Genomic DNA, 25996 nt, shown 5'->3' on the forward strand with positions numbered 1-25996 from the left:
TTAAAAAAAGCATCACCCATCCCCATGTGAAGGGAAGCAGAGTTGTGATGGGTTCACGGTAGTCACCTGATATATGACTAGGAAGTGACATGCCTCATTTCTACAATATCTTTTCTCACAATCACTGACCAGAACAAATTGTTGTATCCATAGAACATTAAAGAATTGTAACATATTGGAAAAGAAAGAAATAAGAAAATGGCATAATCTATTGAGGTAAACTTGAATAATGGATTAGGCTTGGTAGGATGTAGGTTGTATAATGAAGTCAGCAGGGAACTTTGATCTCAGTTCAGATGCCAGTTTTCCTTCTTGATATATTTGTGAATCAAAGACATTTGAATTAAAGTCACTCATTGTCTCATGGTGTAAGTACAGTTACCTATGGTGTGATGGATCTTATGCAGGGCTTTAAATTTGCAACAGATTTAAAATATTAAACATATTAAATAGGGGATTAGAGTCCATTTCTATTCCTATGGGCCTGGTGTAGGAGGCAACAAAATATTCTAGAATTTCCTTAAATATTTCTTTTACTCTTCACCTCATCAATTAAAGTAAGTCTCAGTTCTTGGCACTTTTAGCGAAAAGGGCAAAAAATAAAATAAAACAAAACAAAAACACCAAACAAACATTGAAACAAACAAACCCAAATAAAGGATGCTACACTCCCCTCACTTCTCCATGTGCCTCTTTCTTCTGTTTCTGTTTATTTTAGCCAGTTCATATTTTGCTAACCTTTTGCTTGTTGCCTTCCCCCATCCATATATGTAATGTTGCCCTGGGTTTACTCTCCCTCTCTCTCTTTCAAAGAGCGAGGCTGAGATAGTTGGAAGTCTCTAAGTTTATCTAGAGCACCATTCCCAATCACTATTACAAGGTGTGGGACACTGTTGGAACCCAAGTGGGAACTCTTTGGCAACCTAATACAGTGACTTTGGTGATTTATTTTTACAGGATCTTTGTTATGCAAAAGTCTCTAGTGTGGCTGAGATAAAAAGACAGAATAAAAGGTCACTGTCTTCAATGATGCTATGATATTGTGACATAGTGTTGTCAACACAAAAATAATTATGCAAAGATTAACATTATTCATCTAGCACATGGTCATCAAAGGGATCCAAAGCCAGGCTATATAGCAGCTCACACAGCTAACAACTTAATTCTGCCATTGTAGCAAAATAATAATAATGATGATGATAATAATAAGAAACAGCATGTGCATAAATGTGTCCTTGTCCCAATAAAACTTTATTGACAAAAATAGCAGGTTCCACTTGTCCTAGTAGCTATAGGTTTTTCATTCTGATCTAGAGGTTTTGTTTTCTCCTTTCTTTTTAACAAAAGAAAAACATGGAAGGAGCATGCAATGTGCAGGGGACACTGTGGTGAGTAAACAGTAAATGCATCAGGTGGAAGAGGAGGCAGAGGGTCAAGGAGAAAGGAAGCGATCAGAAGTGGGGAAACAGAACTGACACACAGCCACTTGCAGTTCCTCTCAAGGAACCCTTGATGCTGTGTGAGTGGGTGGCACTGATCCATGCTGCTAGGCTCCCTTCAGTCAGGACTGCTACCTCCGCTCAAGCAGCCCTGGTTGGCCCTTCAGCCAGAGAACATTGTTTCAATCGCCATGGGTATTATAAAAGTTCACTTATACTTTGCCTCAGCAAGTCAAGAATCTAATCTCTGTCCAAGCTTAAGTTTTGGGAACTCTTTTAGGAAGACAAAAGTGATCCATTTAAGCAAATGTCTTTAATGATTTTAGTATAAGAAAATTCTCTTGCATTGTTTCTTTTCTTCTTGGGCAGACAGCCACTTAATTTGAGCCTAGTTTGATTTTCCAGATGAATTGTGTGTGCAGAGAGAAAGATTTTTGTTTTATGTCTCAAAAGATGTTATTTCTTCTTTGTGGAGACTATGAATAAATATGCTTCTCCTTGGATCTTTTTCTTTCCCCATGTATAATTGCTTCTTGTGTGTCCCTGCTTAGGAGGGGTCCTGACATAAGGTGGGTGTTAATGACTGACCACTCTCCAAAGAGCACTCAGCAAAGCATGAGAAAATGCAGCTCCGTGCACATTCATGCAGGGGGCTCTGGGATGTCTGTGGGAGGTACACTAGAAAGCCCAGGAGTTGGGGTGAAGAGAAGCCTTAGTGCTTAAGGCACTTGACTACGAAGCCTAGAAACCCAGGCTTTATTCCCCAGTGCCCATGTAAACCAGATGCACAAGGTTGCATCCGTTTGCAGTGGCTAGAAGCCCTGGCATGCCCATAATGCCAACCTTCCCAAAGGTCCTACAGTGACTGGACATGGGGACAGGGAACATGTGGTGACATGACTATGGAGATATTAATCATTGTGAGCTAAAGGCCAAGGACAGTGTTTGATGTAGGATAGATCTTCAAAAGAACCACTGCATGAGTCAAAGGATAGGATTTAGGAGAGAAGGAAGGGTGCTGGTTCAGCCATTATTATTCCTTGAGAATAAAGGACTTCCACAGATTGCATTGGGTGTCTTATATCACATGATTGGTTGATTCTTAATTTTTACTTACCTATTTTTATTTAATTTAGTTAATTGATTAATTAATTTATATTTTTGAGGTAGGGTTTCACTCTAGCCCAGGCTGATCTGGAATTCACCACTTAATCTCAGGGTGGCCTCAAACTCATGGCGATCCTCCTACCTCTGCGTCCCGAGTGCTGGGATTAAAGGTGTGTGACACCACGCCTTGCTTAACTTATTTATTTTTATAAATTGCTGACCTTCATAGGATTTCTTGGACAGGATAGGAAGGTATTTTGTTGAGCAAAGAAATTTTTCCCCAGATTTCATGTCCCGGGAGAGACCGTCAGAGCTTTGAGTGACACAGTCATCAACCAGAGCAGAAATCCAGCATATAGATGCCCCTGCTGGTTTACCCTCATTCCCTTGCCAAGCCTCTCAAGGTTGGGCTGCTTCACTAAAAGCATGGTACTTGGCTAGTGGGAACAGAGCCTCTCCAGGGAGCCATGACTGCATGAATCCTGCGTAGCTTGTGGTCAGTGACCCATTGTAGGGCCAACAGTGGAATATGGAAGTCCTTGTGATAGGGTCTGAATCTCCCAGCCCTTTTATGGCCAGACTGAGGCTAGACTCAGGTTCCACCCTCACTTTACCCTTCTCTATCCTGTCCACCAGCTTCCATCTTCACTCCTCTTACCCTGAGAGCCTCAAGCAATCACTTGCTCAAAACTCCCCTGACCCTTCCTTATTTTAAGAAAAAGACAAACTTTATTTTTATTTATTTATTTTAGAGAGAGAGAGAAAGAGGCAGAGAGAGGAAGAGAGAGAATGGGTGTGCCAGGGCCTCCACTCACTGTAAATGAACTTCAGATGCATGCATCTCCTTGTGCATCTGTCTTATGTGGATCCTGTGGAATTGAACTGAGGTCCTTTGGCTTTGCAGGCGAATGCCTTAACCGCTAAGCCATCTCTCCAGACCCCCCGACCCTTCTTATAGGACTTGACCTGGGCATCCAGGGCTCATCAGCCTGTGGACCTTCTTTCTGCCTGGATCTCCCTGAAGACCCCCCCCCACAACACCTGCTAATGACATTTCTTTGTCTGGGAACCTCATGTTCATATCATTCTTGTGCCTAGGAGCAATGGTCAAGGGCAATGTTTACTTTGGGAGCTGACTTGCTAAGGGGATAAGATATTGGCAACATGCTGATCCAATCTCCTTTTTAATTGTGCAGTTATTTATTTGGTCATTGGCAAATATTATTTCCCTCTTTCCAAACTTTTGCTCTAATTGGCATGTTCTTGCTGTCTTCAGTTGGGGGTCATCAGACTACAGTGATTTTGTGCCTATTTTGTGTTTGTAAGGCAACTTGCACATTTCTGACACCTTTGGCTTGATGATGTTTCTATAGCTTTCACCACAGTTACACATGCAGAAAGTGAGCAGGCATTAATTGAGGTAAAGTCCAGAGTAAATCCCAATGTCACTGGTGGCCTGCTTCACTGATGACAGCAAAACCCATAAATGCTTTAACTGATTTTTGAAAGAAATCTATGACTATTCTTACAGTAATTTGCCCTTTGAAAAATATTTGTTATTTTAAAGACATAAAACAAGAATCCAAAAATTGGTCTTCTGAATCCATGGTTTCAGAACCAGTGCATGTTTGCACAGAAATTGTGCCAACTTGTAGAAAGAATACTTCAATTTTTGGCTCTTAGTGAAGTGGTAAGCTAGAAACTTTGGCTTCGTTCCTATCTAACTCCCAGGAATGATTTGCAAATTAATGAGATAATGTCTGAGAAGCACTCAGCTCTTAAGAGAAAAGAACTAGACAATTGCAAGGCATCATCATTACTGTCCCTACATTTTGTTTCACCTTCAAACTGCTGGGAAAATGAAAAATTGCCTCTTATTTTCCAAGGTCTTTAACTTGAGTGGCAGATCCTTGCTTTCTACCAAAATTGTGAGTTTATATTCCCTCTGTCTACATTTTTTCTTCTTCAGCTTAAAGGAAACAAAACTACAAATTTATTTCATGAGAGAGAGAGAGAGAGAGAGAGATTGAGAATTGGCATGCCAGGACCTCAGCCACCAGACACTTGCACCACCTACTGGGCATGTGCAACCTTGAACTTGTTTCATCATTGTGTGTCTGGCTTATGTTGGATCTGGAGAGTCAAACATGGGTCCATAGGCTTTGCAGGCAAACCCTCTAACCTCTAAGTCATCTCTACAGCCCCAAAATATGAAATTTTAAGAATACCCCTTTAGGGCTGGAGAGATGGCTTAGCGGTTAAGCGCTTGCCTGTGAAGCCTAAGGACCATGGTTCGAGGCTCGGTTCCCCAGGTCCCACGTTAGCCAGATGCACAAGGGGGCGCACGCGTCTGGAGTTCGTTTGCAGAGGCTGGAAGCCCTGGCGCGCCCATTCTCTCTCTCTCCCTCTATCTGTCTTTCTCTCTGTGTCTGTCGCTCTCAAATAAATAAATAAATAAATAAATTTAAAAAAGAATACCACTTTAGGTTGTATAGTTTCTGAGTGTACAAACTGGGAAATAATGTCCCAACTCACATTGTTATGTTGAAGAGAGTTATGACACCACTCCTGTGGTGTCCCTGATTCCATCAGGAAGAGATTCTGGAAGGAAGTTAATGAGGTTGAACAAGTGGTTCCAGCTGAAGTCGACGGAAGGTGTGGGGTACCAAGCATCTGCGTTAAGTGTGGACTGGGTCATTTCTGAGAAATTCTTTGGTACCCCTAAAACTGTGCTCAATAACCTTTGCATTAACAGCCATATGCAGGCAGGTACCTATTGTGTATGTTATGGTGGGTGTAATGGTTAACTTTTGTATCAAGTTGATCTGTTTAGGAATCCACAGACATTACCCAGAAGTGGGTCTCTGAGGTTGCTTCTAGGAAGGATTGACTAAAGGTGAAATCCTTCACCCAGAATGAGCCCTTCTGCAGAGTGGGAGGCCCCTCTTGGAGGGGTGGGGCTTTATCTAAGGAAGCTCCAGGAAGGATAGGATCCCCTCCTCCCACCTAACTGATTGCTGCTTGCTGCTTCCCAGTGTGGACTGAAGACCAGCATGGACTGAAGAGCAGCAGCTCCCCAGAAAGCCTTCAGGCCTTCAGGACTAGATTGGGTCTGCTGAGGAGTACAGCTTTGTGAACTGAACAGCTACTGGGTTCCTTGACTGCTATTGTTGAACTGCTTAAGCTAATCCCCTCTTAATACAATTTAATTTATTTCCCTTTTAATACAATTCATTCCATCAGTTCTGTTCCTCCAGAAAACTCTGACTAATATAGATTGTGGTGCCAGAAGTGGGATGATTCTAGAAAAACAAAATTGCAAGGATGGATTTCCATAGTGGGCTTGGTGCTGTCTTGGAGTTGGCTCTACAACTTCAGTATCACTAAAGGCTCTACTTGTAAAGGAAAATGCTTTTACTACTAATAAATAAAAACACTTGTAATAATGAGGGCACTAATAATCCATGACATAAACTATTTAAAAACTCCATAAGATAGATGTATTGGGTGAATCAGAGTCGTATCTTGTTAAAAAAAAAACACTAATGACTCTATATCTAAAACTTTATAAAATATTTATGGAAAATAAGACAAATAATTATGTTGGCTGGTTGCTTCTCACATCTCTAAATAAACTATTAAGAAAACAACAAAATCTCATCTTGAGCTAGGATGCAGGTGCCAAGCTGGAGCATGCAATGTGATCATTCCTAATTGAGACACACATCATACATTCCTGGAGACACTGTGGGATAACAAGGTCTTTGTCCAGTCTACCCTTCTGGCTGCTGGTCTTACCTCTGTCAGTGAGACCTTGACTAAATTATGAGCCTCCATGCAACACAGGCTCTAATCTTAGTTGAGAATGAGGAGTCATCTGGAGTGCAAGGATGGCAACCTGTTAACCTAAGGCTTCCTCTTCAGCATGCTCCTGAGACACAGTGAGAACTCAGTGAGCCATCCCTTTTGTCTCTCTTATCACTGTGCTCTTCTTCCAGTCTGAAAAGATAATGCAGGGTTAGAGCTGCCATCTTTCTCAGATGACTACAGCAATCCTTCAGCATCCTTGGGAGTTTGATCTCAGGACACCTGCAACTCTGTGGGCACTAACTTCCACAGATGTTCAAGGGTTGTATAAAATAATATAGTGCCTGCGTGTAACTGGCCTGATACTCCCACAGAGTTCAGATCTTGTCTAGGTGACTTGTGATTCTTAATACAACATAAATTCTGTATAGGTAGCTCTTCTATTGTTTGGGCAGTGCTGAGAACAAAAGATCATATCCAGTTCCCATAGTTCCCATGCAATTTCTTTTCCCAAATGTTTTCCAGCCACACTTGGTTGAATCAGTAGGTACAGAGGCTATGGATACATGTTTATAAGTAATACTAATATTGCTGCTCAGCTATTTTATCAATCAAAACCTTAGTTCAGAGAATTGCTGTGGCTCAGCCCATGTTCTTTAAGAAAGCATGGGAGCAACCTGTTGTCTAAACTTTGAGTATCCTAGCTTCTTTCTTGTATGTCTACTCATTTTTGGTATTTTTCAATCTAAACTTATCAAAAATGTCTTGCTGATTTTTTGCATAATTAGAATTAGAAAAAATTGTGTGGGTAAAAAAAAAATGGCTACTCTTAAGAGCCAATGATTTCATTGTTAGATCTCCCCCTTGGAGACATGAATTAATATGTCCTCCAAAATATTGGCACAGGAATATTCAGAGTTGCAGTGTCCACAGAAAACTCACTAGGAAAGAATTTAAGATTAAAAAGGAAGTGCTATTCCAATAAGCAGTTTGCAAACCCAAGAGAATCCTTCTGAGGACAAAAGGAAAGCAGACTATATAGGAACAAAGGAAGGGAACTGGCTTATACAGAGCAAACCCTGGTCTGGGTTCCTTCTTATGCAGTATCCCTTACCGCCAGGTTCACTTATGCAAATGAAGGATCAAGTGTGTTCATCTCTCATTGGTCAGCTTTATGTAAATGAAGGATTGCAACCTTATCCACTGCTGATGTGTTTATGTTTACATATGTCTTACTTCATCAGTTAGTTCCAAACAACAAAATGGCACCAGCTTACCTTGGCAGCTGGGACAGAAATGTACGTATGTAAAGGTGGAAGAGTTGAGCTTATGGTCCTTCCCAGAAGAGAGAATACCTCTCATGGACAATTGGCAAGTGACCATCATATTCCAGTCTGAATTTTAGTCCCCATAGGTCATTTTAGAGATTCAGCTTTACTTAAAATTCACAAGTATAGCCACCAAACTAGAACAATCTAAAAATTCATCAACAGGGGCTGGAGAGATGGCTCAGCAGTTTTTAGGTACTTGCCTACAAAGCCTAATGACCTGGGTTCAATTCCCAAGTAAGCCAGATGCACAAAGGGGCACATGCATCTGCAGTTCATTTGCAGTGGGTAGAGGCCCTGGCACACGCATTCTCTCTTTCTGTTCCTTTCTCTCTGTTTCTCTTTTTGTCTGTATCTTTCTGCTTATAAGTAAATAAAATATTCTAAAATTCATCAACAGGAGAATTAAATAACGTTTTGGTTTTCACATTGTAGGGTAAACCCAAAACAATCACAAAAGAATTCACCTCTATGCACACCGCCCCATGGATGTTGGGCCAAAGTGATACTGAATAATGAAGGACTTTGAAGTAATGCACTACTCTGTTTACAGTAATGAACTGCAAACAGTGAGCAAAAATAATTGACAACAGAATTCACTGAACTATACTCTTGAAGCCCTTTGCTCACCATTTTATTAACATTATTTTATATAAATATGCATTCAATAAAAAAGGTAAAAATAATCTTTGAACTTGTGTTTTGCAAGCAAAGGCCACAAAAGACCTGAAATGCGTGAAACAGAGGGGAAGTGTAATAAGCTTGCCTTCTTTCCAGAAGAAAGCTCCAGCAGACCCAGTGTGCATGTAAGAGTGCACAGAGATCCTTATCACCTGGGACTTATGATTTTGGAAGTCTTGCTGCAGACTTGGAGGAAAGGAGACTGGTGTCTTAGGTTTATTTTAGTGACAGGGGCCATTTACTCACGTCCCCATACAAACATGAAAACTACTTGCATGGGGCTGGGGATGTAGCCTAGTTGTCACAGTGCTTGTCTGGCATGCACAAAGCCCTGGGTTTGATCCACAGAGCACTGCATAAACCAAGTGTAGTGAGTGACACATGTCTATAACACCTGCTCTTGGGAGGTGGAGGCAGGAGGGCAGAGGGATCAGAAGCCACATAGCAAGTAAAGTTAGCCTAGATATATGAGATCTTGTCTCAAAGAAAGAAAGATAGAGGCAAAAAGGAAGGAAACAAGAAAGATAGAAGGACTAATGAAAGAAAGGGAGGAGGAAGGAATGAATAAAGAAAGAAACCCAGTTATGCAAAGAAGTTAAATGAGTTTTGGAGAAATTCATGATGTTTATCTTATCATTGGACAAGGTAAAGAAAGTTTCACACTGACCCATGCAAAAGCTATAGAGTTGTTGTTTTTTTTTTTTAAATCCATCCCATTCTTTTTTAAACATTTTTTAAAAAATTTTTTATTTATTTATTTGAGAGTAACAGACAGAGAGAGAAAGACAGATAGAGGGAGAGAGAGAGAATGGGCGCGCCAGGGCTTCCAGCCTCTGCAAACGAACTCCAAACGCGTGCGCCCCCTTGTGCATCTGGCTAACGTGGGACCTGGGGAACCAAGCCTCGAACTGGGGTCCTTAGGCTTCACAGGCAAGCGCTTAACCACTAAGCCATCTCTCCAGCCCATTAAATCCATCCCATTCTTTATCAACACCTGTGCTTTGTCTGTTTAGCAAGAGTGAATGCCTTCCAGGCCTACATAGTGGTACTTTCTGGGAGTGGTGTTTTTGCAGGCCAGAGTACATAAAGCTGTGCTCTTTGCTCAGAGGTAGAAAGAAAGTGATTTGAGAAAGACAACCCCACAATACTAGGAGGAAACATGCAAGCCTCAGAAAGGTCAAGTGGCTTAGTTAAAGTCATGTCAACAAGAAGTTTCCAGAGCTGAAGGGATAGAGTCCTCTCAGTGTTCCTAAGTGAACTTGGATTTTCCTCTTTCCACATTGAGCACTGCAGACAGAGGAATGGGAATGAGTAAGGTCTATGTTTCTAGTTGTGGCTGTTTATTTAGTGTTTATTTTTTTTGAGGCAAGCCCAACAGTCTAGCCTAGGCATGGGGAGAGGGAGAAAGAGAGAAGGGGCATGCCAGGGCCTCCAGCCACTGCATTAAAATGCCTGACACATGGGCCCCCTTGTGTACATGTGCAACATTGCATGCTTGTGTCACTATGTGTCTGATTTATGTGGGATGTGGAGAGCCGAACATGAATCCTTAGGCTTCTCAGGCAAGTGCCTTAACCTCCAAGCCGTCTCTCCAGCCCTTGTGGCTATTTTTTGTTCATGGAATATTCCTGCTTGTAATGATTATTCTCCATGTGTTTGTTACTATTCCAACTTCATGGAAGAGAAAATTGCTTTTGAATTGGAAGGTGTGTGTATAGTCAAAACATTGAGATAAATGGGACTCACAGGTGGCATAATGCAACTTCATTGGGATCTGCCCTTAATTCCTTAGCACATCCTACTTTCTGCTGCCTTTATGATGGTTCTATTCTTCACTAGCCAAATGTGTTTATTTACTTAACAAATATTCAGTGTCCGCTATGAGTCCCATCTTGTTTTAGGTCCTAGAGATAGGGTAGGAAGCAGAAAACAGCTCTTGCCTTCGTGGAGCTGGCATGCTGGTAAATCCATAGTCACTCTTTGAGACACAAAAAATACCACCTTCTCTAGAGATCTCTGTCTCTCTTCTCTCTCTCTCTCTCTCTCTCTCTCTCTCTCTCTCTCTCTCTGTGTTTCTCTCTCTCTCTCTCTCTTTCTGGCTCTTTTACAGGAACTTGTGTCCTTTTGCTCTCCCTTGTACATGTTTTACTTAATTAATTATTCATACTTCTTACTTGCTTGATGTCTGCCTGTTCATTATGAGAGGCTACTTGACAAAGCAGGTCTGAATTGGCTCTGCCCACTTCCGTATTTCTGATCTGATTAGCCTTTGGTGGCTGCCATCAATGCTTGTTGATTGTACCTAATTTCATGCTTTCTATGAAGTTACTACCATCTTTTTTAATACTTTTAACCAAAAGGTGGCACTGCAGGAAAGTAAAAGAGGCTTCCAAATAGATGTTTTCAGCCACCACTGAGACCCAGTTACTAGTCCCAGTTACGAGCTAATGATCATCTAAGTTATTTATTCGAAACAGTCCCAACTTTGTACATACTCACATGCTTACATATATCTGAAGTCTCTTAAGAAGACTCATGCATGAGGATCACCTATGCTTACTAAGAATAGTGCCCTGTGGCTGTTGAAGTGGTCCAGATGGCGTTGCAAATAAATATGCCTGGAATCCTAATTCTCCTAAAACATGTATTTATGAACTAATAGATATCTAATAGAACATAGACATGTGGGCTTTTCTTGTTTTGGGGTTGTATAGAAAATAAAAAGAATTGTCATATGTTTTGTTTAATAACTTGCTTTGAAATGCTACAGCTCACTGCTAAGTTATTCCCCAAATACCTGGTCAATTCTGTAAAATTTCTCAGAGCTTGATAAGCCTTTCTGGACCAAATGATGTTATAACCAGCAGACTCCTCAAAGGTTCCAGGAGCCAATGCCCAGAGTTCAGCTAGGTAACCCCAAGATAAAAATCTGCTCATGATGTTGGCTATAAATAATGGATGGTGGTTTCCATATTTTAGTATCAGCCAGCTGGGTGCCTGTGGCGCCCAAGGCAAGTCACATAGCAAGTCAACACAGCACTCTCTTTTCCAAGTATTTACTCATAACCAATGGTACCGTCCACTTCCAAAGTTTGTGGTCAAATGAAAGCCTTCCAGGCCTGCGGAGGATCAGCTCATTGGGTGTGGTGTTGCTGCAGGGCCAGAGTGTGCATGCCAGGGCTTTCTCTGTTCAGAGTTGTGTGTTTATCTTACAAAAGTGTACATATTATTTTAATATGAAATATTCCCTATTCAATTATGGATTGTGTGTGTGTGGGGGGGGCAGACAGACAGAGACACAGAGAGAAATGTATACAAGCAGAATACAATTCATTTAAAAAAATATCTTGCTTTGTTGTCTAATTTATAGATGGAATGTTGGCTGTCTCCTCAAGGCCTACCACCTAGTTGGCAGAACAGGCAGATCAACTGAATGATTTGTCAGTTCTCGAACAGTAGATACAGAGTCAGCTGAGCTCCAGGATCACATGATTACACACGCACTGTAGTTAAGGTCCTAACATCAGTCTTATGCAGATCCTGCAGGAAGATTCTAGTCAATAGTCATATGTCAGAGAAAATATTTAATTGTTGATTTTTCTGGTAATGACTGTATGTGTCAACTTCTTTAGCAGAATATAACAAGGTTATATCTCTCAAATATTGTTGGAAATGTTCTAGGTCTTTACAAACTGGAACCATGAAAATATTTCATTTGTGATTCTTAAATTGATAGCCTTAGCAAAAATTGTAGCCATAGAATGTACATATCTTAGCAACTATGGGGGATGGGTTCTAAGTCTCATTCATGCATGCCAAAATCTGAGGATACCCAAGTTCCTTATGTAAAATACATGTGCATATAACCTACATGCAATAACCTAAGCACTTAAAATCATCTCTAAGATTTCTGATAATATTTAATATAATGAAAATGCCATATAGCTACCATACAGTATAATCTATACTCTAGAGTAACTGTAAAATTACTGTATTATTTAAAGAATAATGATAAATAAAATTTCTACACATGTTTAGTACAGACAGAATTCGGTTGCAAAATTATTTGATCTGAGATTTTTGAATAAGTGGGTGCTGAACTGACAGGTGCAAAGAGCCAACTTTATCACCAAAATGGCTCCCCATTTTTGCTGGCCCCTAACAAAATTAATTAACAATTAAAAACTATGCTTCAAGACATATTGATAATTGTAAATAAAAACATCGAAAAATGTGTATATGTGAAATATTTTATTAGCATATAGTAAGAAAGCACATCACTTGTAATAAAAGACACTGTATTTTTTGTTGTTCTGGGCAAAAAAATAGAAAGTACCATATTCTCCACAGGCTGGGTGGCGCCAGTGGATTTTTGGCACATTTCACTGGAGGGAGAAAATGCCAGGTTGACAACCTTAATATTCCCTATGGGAGACACTGCTTTATAAAGTTACCTTGTGGACAATATCCATCCCTGAGATCTTTCAGCAGAAGTCAGGAGAATATCTGAAGCACAGGACTAAAAATGATTATTAACTGTGTTTGCCTATTGACAGGGCAAATGAGTGTCTGGGACAATGATGATATTTCTTTTTTTTCTATATACTAAGTCTTTTATACATACCAAGTGTTTTATTGTGTTTCTGTACCTTATTGTATTTATTTTATTGCTGCTGTATATATAGCTACTCCTTTTGAAGTAGAAATTAATGAAATTCACATTGCTAGATGGTACAGACTAATAAAAGTAGACATTTGCTTAATATGGCTCATAGAATGAGATTTTTTTTGTTGCAGGTTTCCAATTTGGCTGTCTTGCATTTTTGCTGGTTCATGAGAAATGGTTTGGGAACCTGCTGAAAGATCATTTGACTAGTGCAAGAAACAGACTTTCTGAGGTCTGAAGGACTATAGACTAGAAGGTGCTCCACTCATCAGGGAGTCATGTTCGGTGGTGTGTAGAAAGAGTTGCTTCTCTGTGTGCTGCAGGCACTTAGCCAGTCTCCGTCTATAGTGACTGAACCCTTTTATGGGGTACACTGGAAGAACCAGACATGGAACATTGGAGAGCTGGCTGACTCCATGGTGCCAGGATTCCCAAAGATAGTTTGCTGAATGATCTTGTCAATGGATGGGCATGAAATTGAGTTCAGAAGAGATAAACAGGACAGATGAACCTCCTACAAGACATAAAGTGACATAGCTGTCTATGTACCACAGTTTTAAGACATAATCTAGGGTCCTTCTTTGAGGATTAGAGCATGTCACTGTGTGTCAGGATAATAGATTCCTAAGTGTAGGACAAGCTGTTGTTTTACAATAATACAATAGTAATAATAACAGTAATGTTATCAGCAGATATTCATTGAATGATGCTATGATCCTGGTATGACCCTGGTTTTGCTAAGCCCTGTATGAGCTGTCTTTACCTGTGTAGCACTCTATATTTGAAGTTTCTTTTACTTTTCATTGCTTTTATTATTTCTAACTTCCCCTCCCCTTCCTCCTCCTCCTCCTCCTTTTCTTTTTCTTCTTATTTTGCTTAATTTCTAAGTGAAAAAAATTGAAGCACTGAAATTCTCAGTAATGACCCAAATTATCATTGTTTGTCAGTATATATCCAGACAAGAGCTTAATGAGTTTCTTGTGCTAAACATGTGGCCATATGCTTTAGGTATTCACCAAGTAAAAAGCAATATGTCTGCGAGTATTGTGTAATGTTTTGTACTGTGACATTTCCTAACTCATGCACTCCATTAGAATCCAGGTGAGATAGGGGTCAGATTGGAGGTAAAGGCTTCTGGGGAGTCAGAAACCCTGAACACTGTGATTACATGCTGTTGGGCTGGCAAGTCCTTACAAGAAAATCTATTTAGACATTAGATACTGATTGCTCCTCCCGGCATCTAGGTCATGGAGAGTTCCTTTCTGTTTTTCTTTTTTAAAAAATATTTTATAAATTTATTTGAGAGGGATGGGGGATAAATGGGAGTGCCAGAGCTTCTGGTCACTGCAAATGAACTCCAGACGCACGTGCCACCTGTGCATCCAGCTTTATGTGGGTACTGGGAAATCCAACCTGGGTCCTTTGGCTTTGCCAGCAAGCACCTGAACTGTTAAACCATCTCTCCAGCCTCAGGTCATAAATAAAAACAACAGTTGTTAAATGAATTTCACTGGCTATTGCTATGTATGCTTCAGCCAGTCTAGTGTGGAAATCCAGCCCCAGAAGAGTGGATATGGTTTGCCAATGCTGGTTTTCAAATTTTTTATGGGTTCTGATCTGCCAATGAGGTCAGTGAGTGGTACTCTACCTTCACTGGATACCTGAGAATCACCTGGGGACTTTAAAAATACATGTGTTGTGGAACCCATAACATACCAATGAAGTCAGCATTTCAGGGTGTGCAAAGACGGAATATTTGGATTTTTAAAAAACTCCCTAGGCCATTGCAAAGTGTAAACAGAACCAAACACCTCATGTCAGAACTTGTACCTTGTCTAGACAACTGAAACTTCTTGAGGATTGAAATGGGGGCTTTCAAACTTGGGATCCAACTATGACAATCTGTAACAAATGAACAGCTAAATTACTACCCAAAGCTAGAAAGAAAACAATAATTATATTTGATAAGATGCCTGGCTCTCCAGGGTCTTGTATCTCTTGCTTAGCATCCAAAGCAAGAGATTTTGGTGAAATCTAGCTTGTTATGAGTGTGAGAAACTCATCAAGAACATGGAAAATATTTGGAGAAAACATGATTTGTGTGTTGACACAACATTATTTAAAATTTAGGAGTGCTTCTCCCTTTCCCTCTTAGTTAGGACCCAAGAATGAGTTACATCACAGTAGAGCACACAAAACACTTAATAGAAGTCACTGACTAGTAAACTTGGGCTCTAGACTACATTTGGTATTTCATGCTATGGAAACTTCCGGAAGGTGGCAGCATACATAAAAGGTTCAAATTAAAGAGTATCTTCAGAAGGTTTCAACTGTCTTGAATATTTTTTATAAAGCAATGGGTTGCATTTTGTGTGTGTGTGTGTGTGTGTGTGTGTGTGTGTGTGTGTGTGTGTGTGTGTTTGTCAGAGAATCTGTGAAGGCAGCTGAACTCAAGGTAACTTACTGTATCTCAGAAAAGGTAAGCCCCCGAAGCAGTTTATATGATTAAAATGAGGAGTGTTCACTCAAGATCATCAAAGCTTGCCCAGTCCGGCTCTCCTAGTCCACACCTGACCTGAGGTGCAGTTGGAGAAAGGTCTACCACTGTTCTCCATCGCTCTTCTCCAAGGGTGTGCCAGGTCTGAGCGATCCTCTATAGACCCAAAGGCTACCCGCCTCCAGGTCCTGAGAGATCTCCAGTGCGCTCTAGCAAACCCACTTCATTCTTGACTGACTACGGAACCAGGGGCTCTGGGCTCTCTGCACACTCCCAGCCAGACTCAGACTTCACTAGGTCACGTCTAGAAAACAAGCATAAAGGAGGCCTACTGGGGAAATTCTCCTCACCATCCCACTTTCTCCAGAACATTAACAAGCAGGAGACCAAAACTGTGCGCCCCCCCCCCAAAAAAAAAAAAGATTTCCCAGAAGTGCACACACCTGAATCACTTCTGCACGCATTCTGGGGGCGGGGGGGGGGGGGAACAGTGGATGACCCAGTGGAAACTTCTCAAATATATCAGAAAGGGACAAAGGTCCTAGATAAATTCCTGTCTCACTGATCAAGGTCAGCGGTTAGCCGAGGAGGTGACTGCCTCCCAAAGTGGTCCAAGCCCCCAGGGGCTGACATTGCCAGAGTGCGCAAAATCTTCCTCCCTCCTTCACCCAGTTCCCTGGGTTTAGTGAGGCTCAGGACCACTACAGGACCATCACGATGCCAGGGTGCATTCTCCAGAGACTGGACACCCCCCTCACTGTGACAACAATGGCGAGGCGACTCTGGAGGGGCGGCGAGGCCCCGCCGCCGCTTTGGAGGTGCCAAGCAGGGGCTCGCTGCGCGCCGGGGCGCTGCGCGGCGGCGGTGGCGGTGGAGGGGGCGGGCTCACAGGGCAGCCCGCCCGGAGCCGCCTCCCCATTGGCTGCGGGACACGCCCGTCGCCAGGCGAGGGAGAGGCTCGCAAAGTTTCACCGAAGGTGGAGAGCGAAGTGCGCGCCCGCGGGCGGCGCTGGGCCGAGCGCTGGGCATCCTGACGGGCGCGTGTGGGTGCGCGCGGGCTGGCTCGCCTCGGTGAAGCTGGGACCTGCGCGAGCCACGCTTTCGGTGTTCCTCCTCCTCCTCCTCTTCCTCCTCACGCTCGCTCGAAGCGGGGGAAGAGACGCACTCCGCGTCCGAAGGAGTGAGGGGAAAGCTAGACGGGCCCCGCAGGACCGACCACCGCCCCCATCACCACCTCCATCCCCGGAGCTCGCCCGCCCCGCGCCGACCGGGGATGGTGGCGCGCGCCTGGCGGCGGCTCCCACCCGGGTTCTCTCCGGTTCGGAGCTGGGGGGCGGGGCGGGGGGCCCCCCGCGCAGGCTGAGCTGAGCGGAGCTGAGCTGAGCTGCCCGTCGGCGGTGGGGAGGGATCCACCCGGAGCCGCCCCGGGCTTGTAAGGGCGAGGCTCGCAGAGCGCGCCCCGGGTGGAGGGCGGCGCGAGGCAGCCTGCCTGCGTGGGCAGCGGCGCTGGGGCCGAGGCCCGGGAGGACCATTGGCTTCCGAGGGTTTGTGCGAGAAAACTTCCCCGGGTCAGCGCCGGGGGAGGTGGGGAACGACGCTTCGAGAGAGTCCGATAGACAGAGAGAGAGAGAGAGAGAGGAGAGGGGACAGACAGCACGCCCTCCTGGTTGGGGTCCCTTTCCTTGTCGCCTTCACCCCGGCAGCGACCTGGACACTCCCAAAGTATCCCACCCTCTCCGCCACCCTTAAGAAGCCGCTGCTGGATTCACGATCCCCCACTTTTCATGGGAATGACATGACAGCACAAGGGCCGGAGTCGGGCTAGGTGGCCCCTTCCAGAGCTTGGGGAACGACTGTGCTGAGCTTGGTGGCCGGCGAGGGGCTGCAGAGGGGAGAGAGAGAGAGAGATTGGAGAGAGAGCCCGCCAAGGCGATGCTCCGGCGGCCGCGAGCCGCCGTCGGTGGCAGGAGACCCTAAGGAGGGCATGGGCCTGGCATCCCGGCGCTGAGGGACCCTCGAGCCTTGCCCTTCTGCTCGGACTTGCCGGACCCACGACGTGATGGCCTCGGAAGTGGTATGCGGGCTCGTCTTCAGGCTGCTGCTGCCCATCTGTTTAGCAGTAGGTGAGTCTCTCTGATTGGCTCATCCAGGTGACTTAGGAAGACCGACGGGAGAGAGAGAGGGGACCTGGGCAGGGGCTTTCTAACAGAGTTCAGGGGTCTAGTGGTCTGGATGCGTGCTGTCCTGGATGTCACAGCCAGGCACTCTTAACTTTGTGATGTGAACTCAAGATCCCAGTCTATCTCATAGACTGCCTGCAGACTTTGGGAGATCGTTTTGTTTAATTTAGTCGCATGTGAACTTTCTGTAGTGGACTACTGACTTGTGCATAAAGGATGCCAGTTGATACTGGATGGGGACTGTATGAGGGTCCCACCTCCTTCCCAAGGTCCCTGGATGTGTGCAGCACAAGGCGCAACCAGACTGCACTGAGGCCATCTCTCCCCAAGCCTCCTCTCCAGCAGCTGTGTAGACAGAAGTGAATGATTCCGATAGCAGTGAAAAGAAAAAGACGACCAGGTGTGGGATGCTGCTTTAAAGATTCATACCTTATTTTACCTCCACATATGACTTCACTTAATATGAAAGTTCTGAATGGGGAGACTGTAGATCCATCAGACCCAGAGCTGTCGCCTGTACCTGTCTCCCGTCAGATATTTAAAGGATCAGACAGTAGGGTTGGAACTCCTTTAGACAGACAGAGCTAAGGAAGGACCATAGGAGACCCAGTGATGAACTAAGGAACATCTCATCATCCTACCTGGCTGGCAGGGTGTTAGAAGTGGGTGTCAGGTCCAAAGAGCCCCATGCCAGCATGCTGAGAGTGCAGAAGTCTGTGAGTTTCTCCTGAGGGCTGTGCTGATCCTATTCTTAAGCATGACAGTTATGAGCATCTGGATATATCCTTTCTCCACCATATCTAGAAATGAAACTCTTATTATTTTTTAAACCAAGTAGCAGTTGCATTTACAAAAAGATCCTTCCCTGCACAAAGGCCACTTTGTTTTCACTTCTTAAAAATATCATGTCAGAGCTTAATAACTCAAAATCACATCTGTGCTAAAATGTGTGTGTGTGTGTGTCTGTGTAAGTGCAGGGAAGCTCTAGTGTTTGGCAATGGTAAATGCTAGTTACCAGAAGTGTTAACACATTTAGAGAGCGAAGGCTCTAGGACTCAGAGCAAGAAATCTTCACAGGATGCAAGACCCTGCTGGGGGGAAGTGTTCCATGGTTTCAGGGGCACCAAGAACAGCAGAGGCCAGCAGGGCTAGGTGTAGGCTGGCATCACCTAGATCCTAGAAGACACACTTTGCGTTTCTAGGCAAGACCCTTTGGCACTGATCCTTGTTCTCGAGTGCAGGAGCATAGCTTCACACAGCCAGTGTACGCCAGCTTGGAAAGCAATTTTTGAGAAGGTTTCTTTAGGTGCCTTGTGTACAGTGGTGTCAGTGTTCCTCATTCACCCCCCTTTGAAGCACCTGGCACCTTGCCTGGCATATTTCAGAGTTGTCTCAGTTCACAAGGAGTTTTGTTTTTTTTTTTAGCATGAGGGCTAATTTGTGGTTCTTGGTGATGTTGGAATGGGGCCTCTCCAGGTTCCTTCATGACTTTCCACTTCCCTCCTTTTCTTTCCTGTCCTGTTCTCTCACTGCTTCTCTCAATCCCAGCCCTCTTGCTGAAGGTCAGAGGATAGGGCAAAGGTCAGAGGCTTGGCTTGCTGGGACTGTTGGAAGTTAGGTAGATGGCCACCTGCGGCTAGCTTGTTCCACTGTGAAAGGACAGAAGAGAATGACTTGCAGATTGCCCGCCACCTCACCTTGAGCTTGGCCTCTTGTAGGATTCACCCCACCTGCTTCTCCACCCGAAGCCACTGGGCCTGGATAGAGTCATTCCCAGGAAACTGTGGTATGCAGCCTGAAGTGTGGTGGGTTGTGCTCAGCCTTCCAGAGACAAGCTGGACCGTCCCAAGGTGCCAAGACATGGGGTTCTCAACAGAAGAATGTCCCCAAGGTTGTGGTCCCAACTCCACCATCCCCCAACAAACCTTAGGCAGGATGGCTGTTTGTCTGACCCGAAGACTATCTTCAGAGGAGCTGAGCTTGCAGGGCCACCAGGATAGTCATCCCTACTCCCCACATTGCTGTTTCCTGGCAGCTGAGTCAGCTCAGGGGATTTGGGGGTGCTGTCTTCCTTGTCCCACTTCTCCCTCTGTCCTGCCACACCTGTGGCTCCAAAGAGGTTAAACTGGGTGTGGGGGCATGTTAACAACTATGTATGGGTGTTGGAAGAGTGTACGTTTGTGTGTGTGTTGTAGAGAGTAGTGAGTGGTAGCTTCAGCTTGGCCGAGAGCCTGTGGCTTCTGCCAGCTACTAAAAGGCCCCAGAGACTCAGGGAAAAGCGAGTCAAGGAGCCACTGGCTGGAGAGAGAAGAGCCTCTGGAATGGTGTGCACCTCGTAAGTCCCTCACATGCAGGCTGCTGTGGAGGAACGGGGACCCAGGTCCCAAGGTGCAAGGCTCCTGTAGTTGTCATGCGCAGAGGGCGGCCGGTGCCTCAGTAGAGCGCCGGATTCCCTTCGCCAGGAAGTAGAGATTTTCAAGGTTATTGGAGGGTTTTGTGGGTCTGCCTGTTCCCAAGGGGCCACTAAATCAAATATTCAGGTTCCCCTAATATCCTGGGCATGGAGAGTGCAGTGATCTGCTCGCCATTAGAATCGATTTTGCATTTTAGCCATCTATTTTTATATCTGAGAAAGGCGGCCTCCAAAGTCCAGCTTTTATAGAAACTTACATACATTTCCTTTCAAGCTATTTCCCTCACAAGGAAATGGAAATTTTCCTGCAGAGGTGCTCTACCCTTTCCACCTAATGACTGATGGTTAACCCCCCCCCCCCAAAGCTGCTTTTGTATTTAATCAGATGCTTACTTTTTTTTTTTTTTTTCTCAAATCTTACCTGTAAAAGAAGTTCAAAGGAAACTGATGAGAGAGTGGTATCGACCTTTTCTATGCAGGTAACTCTTGAATGTTAAAAAACAAACCAAACCATGGCAGAATATCCTGTTTACCATTCACAATGAACATCTGCTGATAGATGTGCTCACATCTCTAGTCACTGGAAATTTCAAATACCTCCAAAATTATCTATGACTACTTGGTGGCCATCAGATTTTTTTCAATTGCACATCATGGAAAAGATTAAAAAAAAACCCTTCCCATAATATGATACAATCTTTAATATTTCTAATAATTTATAATTGTTGAGTATTCCATGTGTTTGTATTTTTCACGTATTTTCTTTTTAACATGAGTCTGCTTTCCAGTTCATCTTTTTTTTCTCTCCCAATCCAGTGCTGGTAATTGAACCCAGAGCCTTACATTATACCCAGCCCTTCCATTTATCTTGAGGTATATTATTTGAGATTATGTCAGGGCTGGAAATGGATTGGGGTGTTTTATTCACTCCATCTTGCCTAGGAAAGCTCCCTGTCGATGTTTGTGTGGAAGACTTGACTTGCTCACTGTCAAGGGAAGATGAGTGGGAGCTGGGCTTGCATAGAAGCTATGGGGGTTCTTTTAAATGTTGCTTTCTTCCTCCCTCCTCCATTCGTATTTCCCCTAAAGGACGGGACAGAGCTCAGGAAAGAGCAGGACATTCGAAAAGAAAGACAATCCACTAACTAGTTCTCTGGCAAAACACTTGGATAATATTAGATAACATTGCTAATCCAAGCAGAGTCCCCCAAGTAGACATAGTTGGGTTAAAGTCAGACTAAAATGTGGGGCCACTTTTGGAAAATGTATAACTGTGGTATTAACATGGTTTCTTTTCATAACAAGTTTTCTCCATGAGCAAATACCATTTTGAAATCTCAATTTTACACAGTTTAAGATTCCAAAGAGGCTTTTTTTTTTTTTTTTTTTTTGTCTAATCAGTGTGGATCTTTTATCTGGTTAGTGGCTGTCCTTCTGATGGCTACTTCTGTAGTTCTCAGTGGTAGGAGGTTTCCGGTTCTGAAGTATTACATTGAACACACTGAAAATAACTGGTTTTGGTCACAGCTCCCCAGTCTGTTTATTACTGTCAGATACAAAGGTAGTCAAAGGCCTTGGACATTTATGGTTAGTCCTAGAATAAAATAACTTGACCCAGATGAGAATGGGTATTTTGTCACCTGAGTTGTGGTGGCTGGAATAATGTGTCATCCTGCCATTTTTTCAAATGGACATGTTGCTTAGCGGGCAGTGTCAGAGATAGAGGATACCTTGGGCTTTACCTTTAGGGGGAGGACATGGTGCCAGTTGGCAGTGTCTTGGCTGTACCCTTCAATATATGATCGTATTGTTTTTCCCATTTGTTCTTTTTTCTTTCTGTAAGATAGCGATATCAATACCATCATCTCTAAATGGTGGTGAGATCGTGTGCACACACCCCTGGTGTAGTGCTTGGCACACTGCAGGTGCTGCTGCACAGGTGTGAAGCCTAACAGAAGAGCAGACCTGTGCTTGGAGAAACTTCTTACTCAAAGTTCCCAGGCTAGCATGGTCCACAAGGAGGCAATACCAGGAGGAGGACCTGGGATTAATCACAAAGCTGTTTAACCCTCCATAGAGACAAATCACAAAAATGAGTGTTTGTGATAGACAGGGTTTTTTAATCGCCAGGACGTTCCTCAGTAGTTTAATGCAATATTTTAGTTATCTATCTTCTGATTAAGCAATATATTCTCCCTAGAATTATATTGGTGATGATTATTTTTGCCTTTATGATCCCATCCATCATTTTCATCGTCTCCTCTTATTTTATTTTTATTTTTCAGCTAGAGTTTTAGGTAACATTCATTCTGGTGTTTTCAAATATAATTTTTTTTAGTTGATTCTCCTCCCCTCCTCTCCCTGATTTCTCTCCCCATCCCCGTGTAACCCTCTCCACATGCCTCATGAGCCCATTCACCGTGCCCTCAACCCTTTGTAATCATATCCTTATACCCACTCTTGGTTGTTATTCTAGCTTTATAGGTTCTACGCATGTTTCCCCCCTATATACATACCTGTAGATATTACAAGCTAGAATTGCATATCAGAGAGAACATTTTGGTTTTCTCTTTTTGAGTTTGGGTTACTTCGCTCGATCCAGTTTGTCCAGATGCATTTGTTTCGCTGCAAGTATCACAATTTTGTTTTTCCATGCTGCTGAGTAAGTTCCATTGTGTATAGGCACCCCATTTTCTTTATTCAGCCATCAGTTGATGGGTATCTTGATGGATGCATTTCTTAGCTATTGTAAATTGGGCAGAACTAAACCTGGAAGTGTGAGTATCTCTGAAATAGAGTATGGAGCCCTGAGAGTATATGACCATGAGTGTTAGAGCTGGATTGTATGCAAGTTCTATTTCTATTTTTTTGAGACCCCCATACTGATTTCCATGACAACCACATTTGTTTTCAGTTCTTCCAGTGGTGAATAAGGGTTCCTTTTTCCTCACATCCTTGCCAGCATTTTTTAAAAAATTTATTTATTTATTTATTTGAGAGCGACAGACACAGAGAGAAAGACAGATAGAGGGAGAGAGAGAATGGGCGCGCCAGGGCTTCCAGCCTCTGCAAACGAACTCCAGACGCGTGCGCCCCCTTGTGCATCTGGCTAACGTGGGACCTGGGGAACCGAGCCTCGAACCGGGGTCCTTAGGCTTCATTGGCAAGCGCTTAACTGCTAAGCCATCTCTCCAGCCCGCCAGCATTTTTTTTGTAAGTTTTTTTTTTTTTTTTTTTTGAGAGCCATTCTGACTGGGGTGAGACAGTATCTCAAAGTGTTTTTAATTTGCATCTCCTTAATGGCAAGGAATGTAGTACATTTTTAAAAATACTTAATGGCCATTTGTGTTTCTTCTGTGAACTTTCCATTCCTTTAGACTATTTGGGTGGTTGGCATTTGTGTGTGTGTGTGTATGTGTGTGTGTGTGTGTGTGTGTGTGTGTGTGTGTGTGTGTGTGTGTTTGTGTAAGTATGTGTGTGTGTCTTTCATTTGTAAAGGTCTTTGTAAATTCTGATTGTTGGTCTCTGTTTGAATTATAGCTGGCAAAATATTTCTCCCATTTTGTACCTTGTCTATTTGCATTGCTGATGGTTTATTTTGCTGTGCAGAAACTTTTTTAATTTCATGTAGCCTAATTTGTCAATGTTTGGGGTTATTTCCTGTGCTACTGGAGTTCTTTTCAGAAAGTTCTTGCTTATATCTGTATCTTAATTTGTATTTCTTATGTTTTTCTCAGTTTTAGCATTTTGTGTTTTAAATTAAGGTCGTTGTTCCACTTTTTTAAAAAACATTATTTATTTATTTATTTGAGAGAGACAGACACAGAGAGAAAGACAGATAGAGGGAGAGAGAGAGAATGGGCGTGCCAGGGCTTCCAGCCTCTGCAAATGAACTCCAGACGGTGCGCCCCCTTGTGCATCTGGCTAACGTGGGACCTGGGGAACCGAGCCTCGAACCGGGGTCCTTAGGCTTCAGACTCCAGCCCGTTGTTCCACTTTGAATCAGTATTTATACAGAGTGAAAGATAGGATTCTAATTTCATTGTTCTGAATGTGAATATTCGGTTTCACCATCATCATTTGTTGAACATGATCCCCCCCCCACCACCGAATGTTTTTGGCTTATTTGTAAAAAAAAAAAAAAAATTAGGCAGCCAAAGCTATGCAAGCTTATTTCTGGGTCCTTTGTTCTGGTCCACAGGTCTCTGTATCTGTGCCAAACTGTCTTTGTCACTATCGTTGCGTTGTATGACTTGAGAGCTGGTATCGTGATATCTCCAGCTGTGTTCTTTCTTCTCAGGATTGCGTTGGCTATTCGCGGTTTTGATTTTTGTGTTTCTATATGAATTCTTGAATTGTTTATTCCAGTTCATCGAGGAACTTCATTGGAATTTTTGATGGGAATTGTGTTGAATCTCTAGATTACTTTTGGTAATATAGCCATTTTACACTATTAATTCTGCCAGTCTCGAAGCATGGTTGATCTTTCCATTGTTTTCAGTTTCTTGTTTTAATGTCTTGAAGTTATCATTGTAGAGGTCTTTCACACTCTTAGTTAGGTTTATTCCTATTATACTTAATTTTTTGAAGCTATTGTGGATGGGATTTTTTTTTTCTTTCTTTGTATGCTCATTATTTGGTGGATATAAAAACTATTGCTTTTTATGTGTTGGGTTTGTATCCTGCAACTTTATTGAAAGTGTTTATCAGATCCAGAAAATTTCTGGTAGATTCCATAGGATCTTGAAAGTATAGAATCATATATCCTGTGAGTAGGTATAGTTTGAATTTTTCCTTTTCTCTTTTTAATCTTTGTATGTCTCCTGGTCTTATAAACTCCAGCTAGGACCTAGAGTACTATGTTGAATAGAAATAGTGAGAATAGGCATTTTTGTCTCATTCTTGATTTCAGAGCAAATTTTTGTAGCATTTTTGCACTTAGTGTAATGTTGGCTATGGGTTTGTCATATATGGCCTTTGTTATTTTGAGATATGTTCCTTCTATATTACTTTTTCTGGAACTTTAATTATGAAGGAATATTGGGCTTTGTTGCATGCCTTTTCTGCGTCAATTGATATGATCATGTGGTTTATGTCCCCAGGTTTATTGATATGGTGTATTGAATATATTAATTTACGTATCTTGAAAGAAACTTGCATCCTCAGTGTGAAGCCCATTTGATTATGGGGAAGGATCTTCATGTGTTCTTCTTGGATTCAGTGTACAAGTATCTTCTTAGAAATTTTTGCATCTTTGTTCACCAGGGAAAATGGCTTGTAATTTTCTGTGTGTGTGTGTGTGTGTGTGTGTGTGTGTGTGTGTGGTGTGTCTTTATCTGTCTTAGGAACCAGGGAGAGCTTCATAGAATGGATTTGGTAGTGTTCTGTCCCTTTCTATTTTGTGGAACAATTTGAGAAGAGATAGTATTAGATCTTCCTTAAAAGTTTGATAGACTTTGGCATAGAATCCACTTGGTCTTGGGCTTTTCTTTGTGAGGTGACGTTCCACAACAGCTTCAATCTCACTGCTTGCAGTGAGTCTGTTGAAGTTATTGACATCTTCCGCTTTCAACCTGGAAAGGTTACATGTGTCTAGAAATTTTATTCATTTCTTACAGGTTTTTCAGCTTTTGGGGATATGAGTGATCAAAATATTTTGCAGCATTGTTCTGGATTTCATTGGGGTCTATTGGCATGACTCCCCTTTTCTCTGTGACAATTAATTTGGGCCTTCTTTTTATTAATTTGGGTTAGGGTGATCAATCTTTAATTTTTTAAATTTTTTATGAGAGAGAATTGGTGTTCCAGGGCCTCTGGCAACTGCAGTTGAACTCCATACATGTGTGCCACCTGTGTGCATATGGCACTTTGTGTGTCT

General features: G+C 42.9%; 1 protein-coding gene across 11 annotated transcripts in view; it reads left to right on the forward strand.

Moving 5' to 3' along the window:
- Positions 1-17027: 17027 nt before the first annotated feature.
- Piezo2 (piezo type mechanosensitive ion channel component 2) overlaps positions 17028-25996 on the forward strand; it is a 428243-nt gene continuing 419274 nt past the window's right edge. For 5 of the 11 annotated variants that reach the window (XM_045144701.1, XM_045144707.1, XM_045144708.1 and 2 more), the window contains exon 1: positions 17029-17648. In XM_045144701.1, coding sequence (XP_045000636.1) covers positions 17585-17648 — 64 coding nt within the window. In that variant the 5' untranslated portion in view covers positions 17029-17584. Of the gene's footprint in view, positions 17649-25996 lie in introns of all 11 variants that reach the window. The other 6 variants (XM_045144704.1, XM_045144706.1, XM_004656834.2 and 3 more) reach the window with 3 other exon arrangements.

The sequence above is a fragment of the Jaculus jaculus genome, chromosome 2, assembly GCF_020740685.1.
Source record: "Jaculus jaculus isolate mJacJac1 chromosome 2, mJacJac1.mat.Y.cur, whole genome shotgun sequence".
Lineage (NCBI taxonomy): Eukaryota > Metazoa > Chordata > Mammalia > Rodentia > Dipodidae > Jaculus > Jaculus jaculus.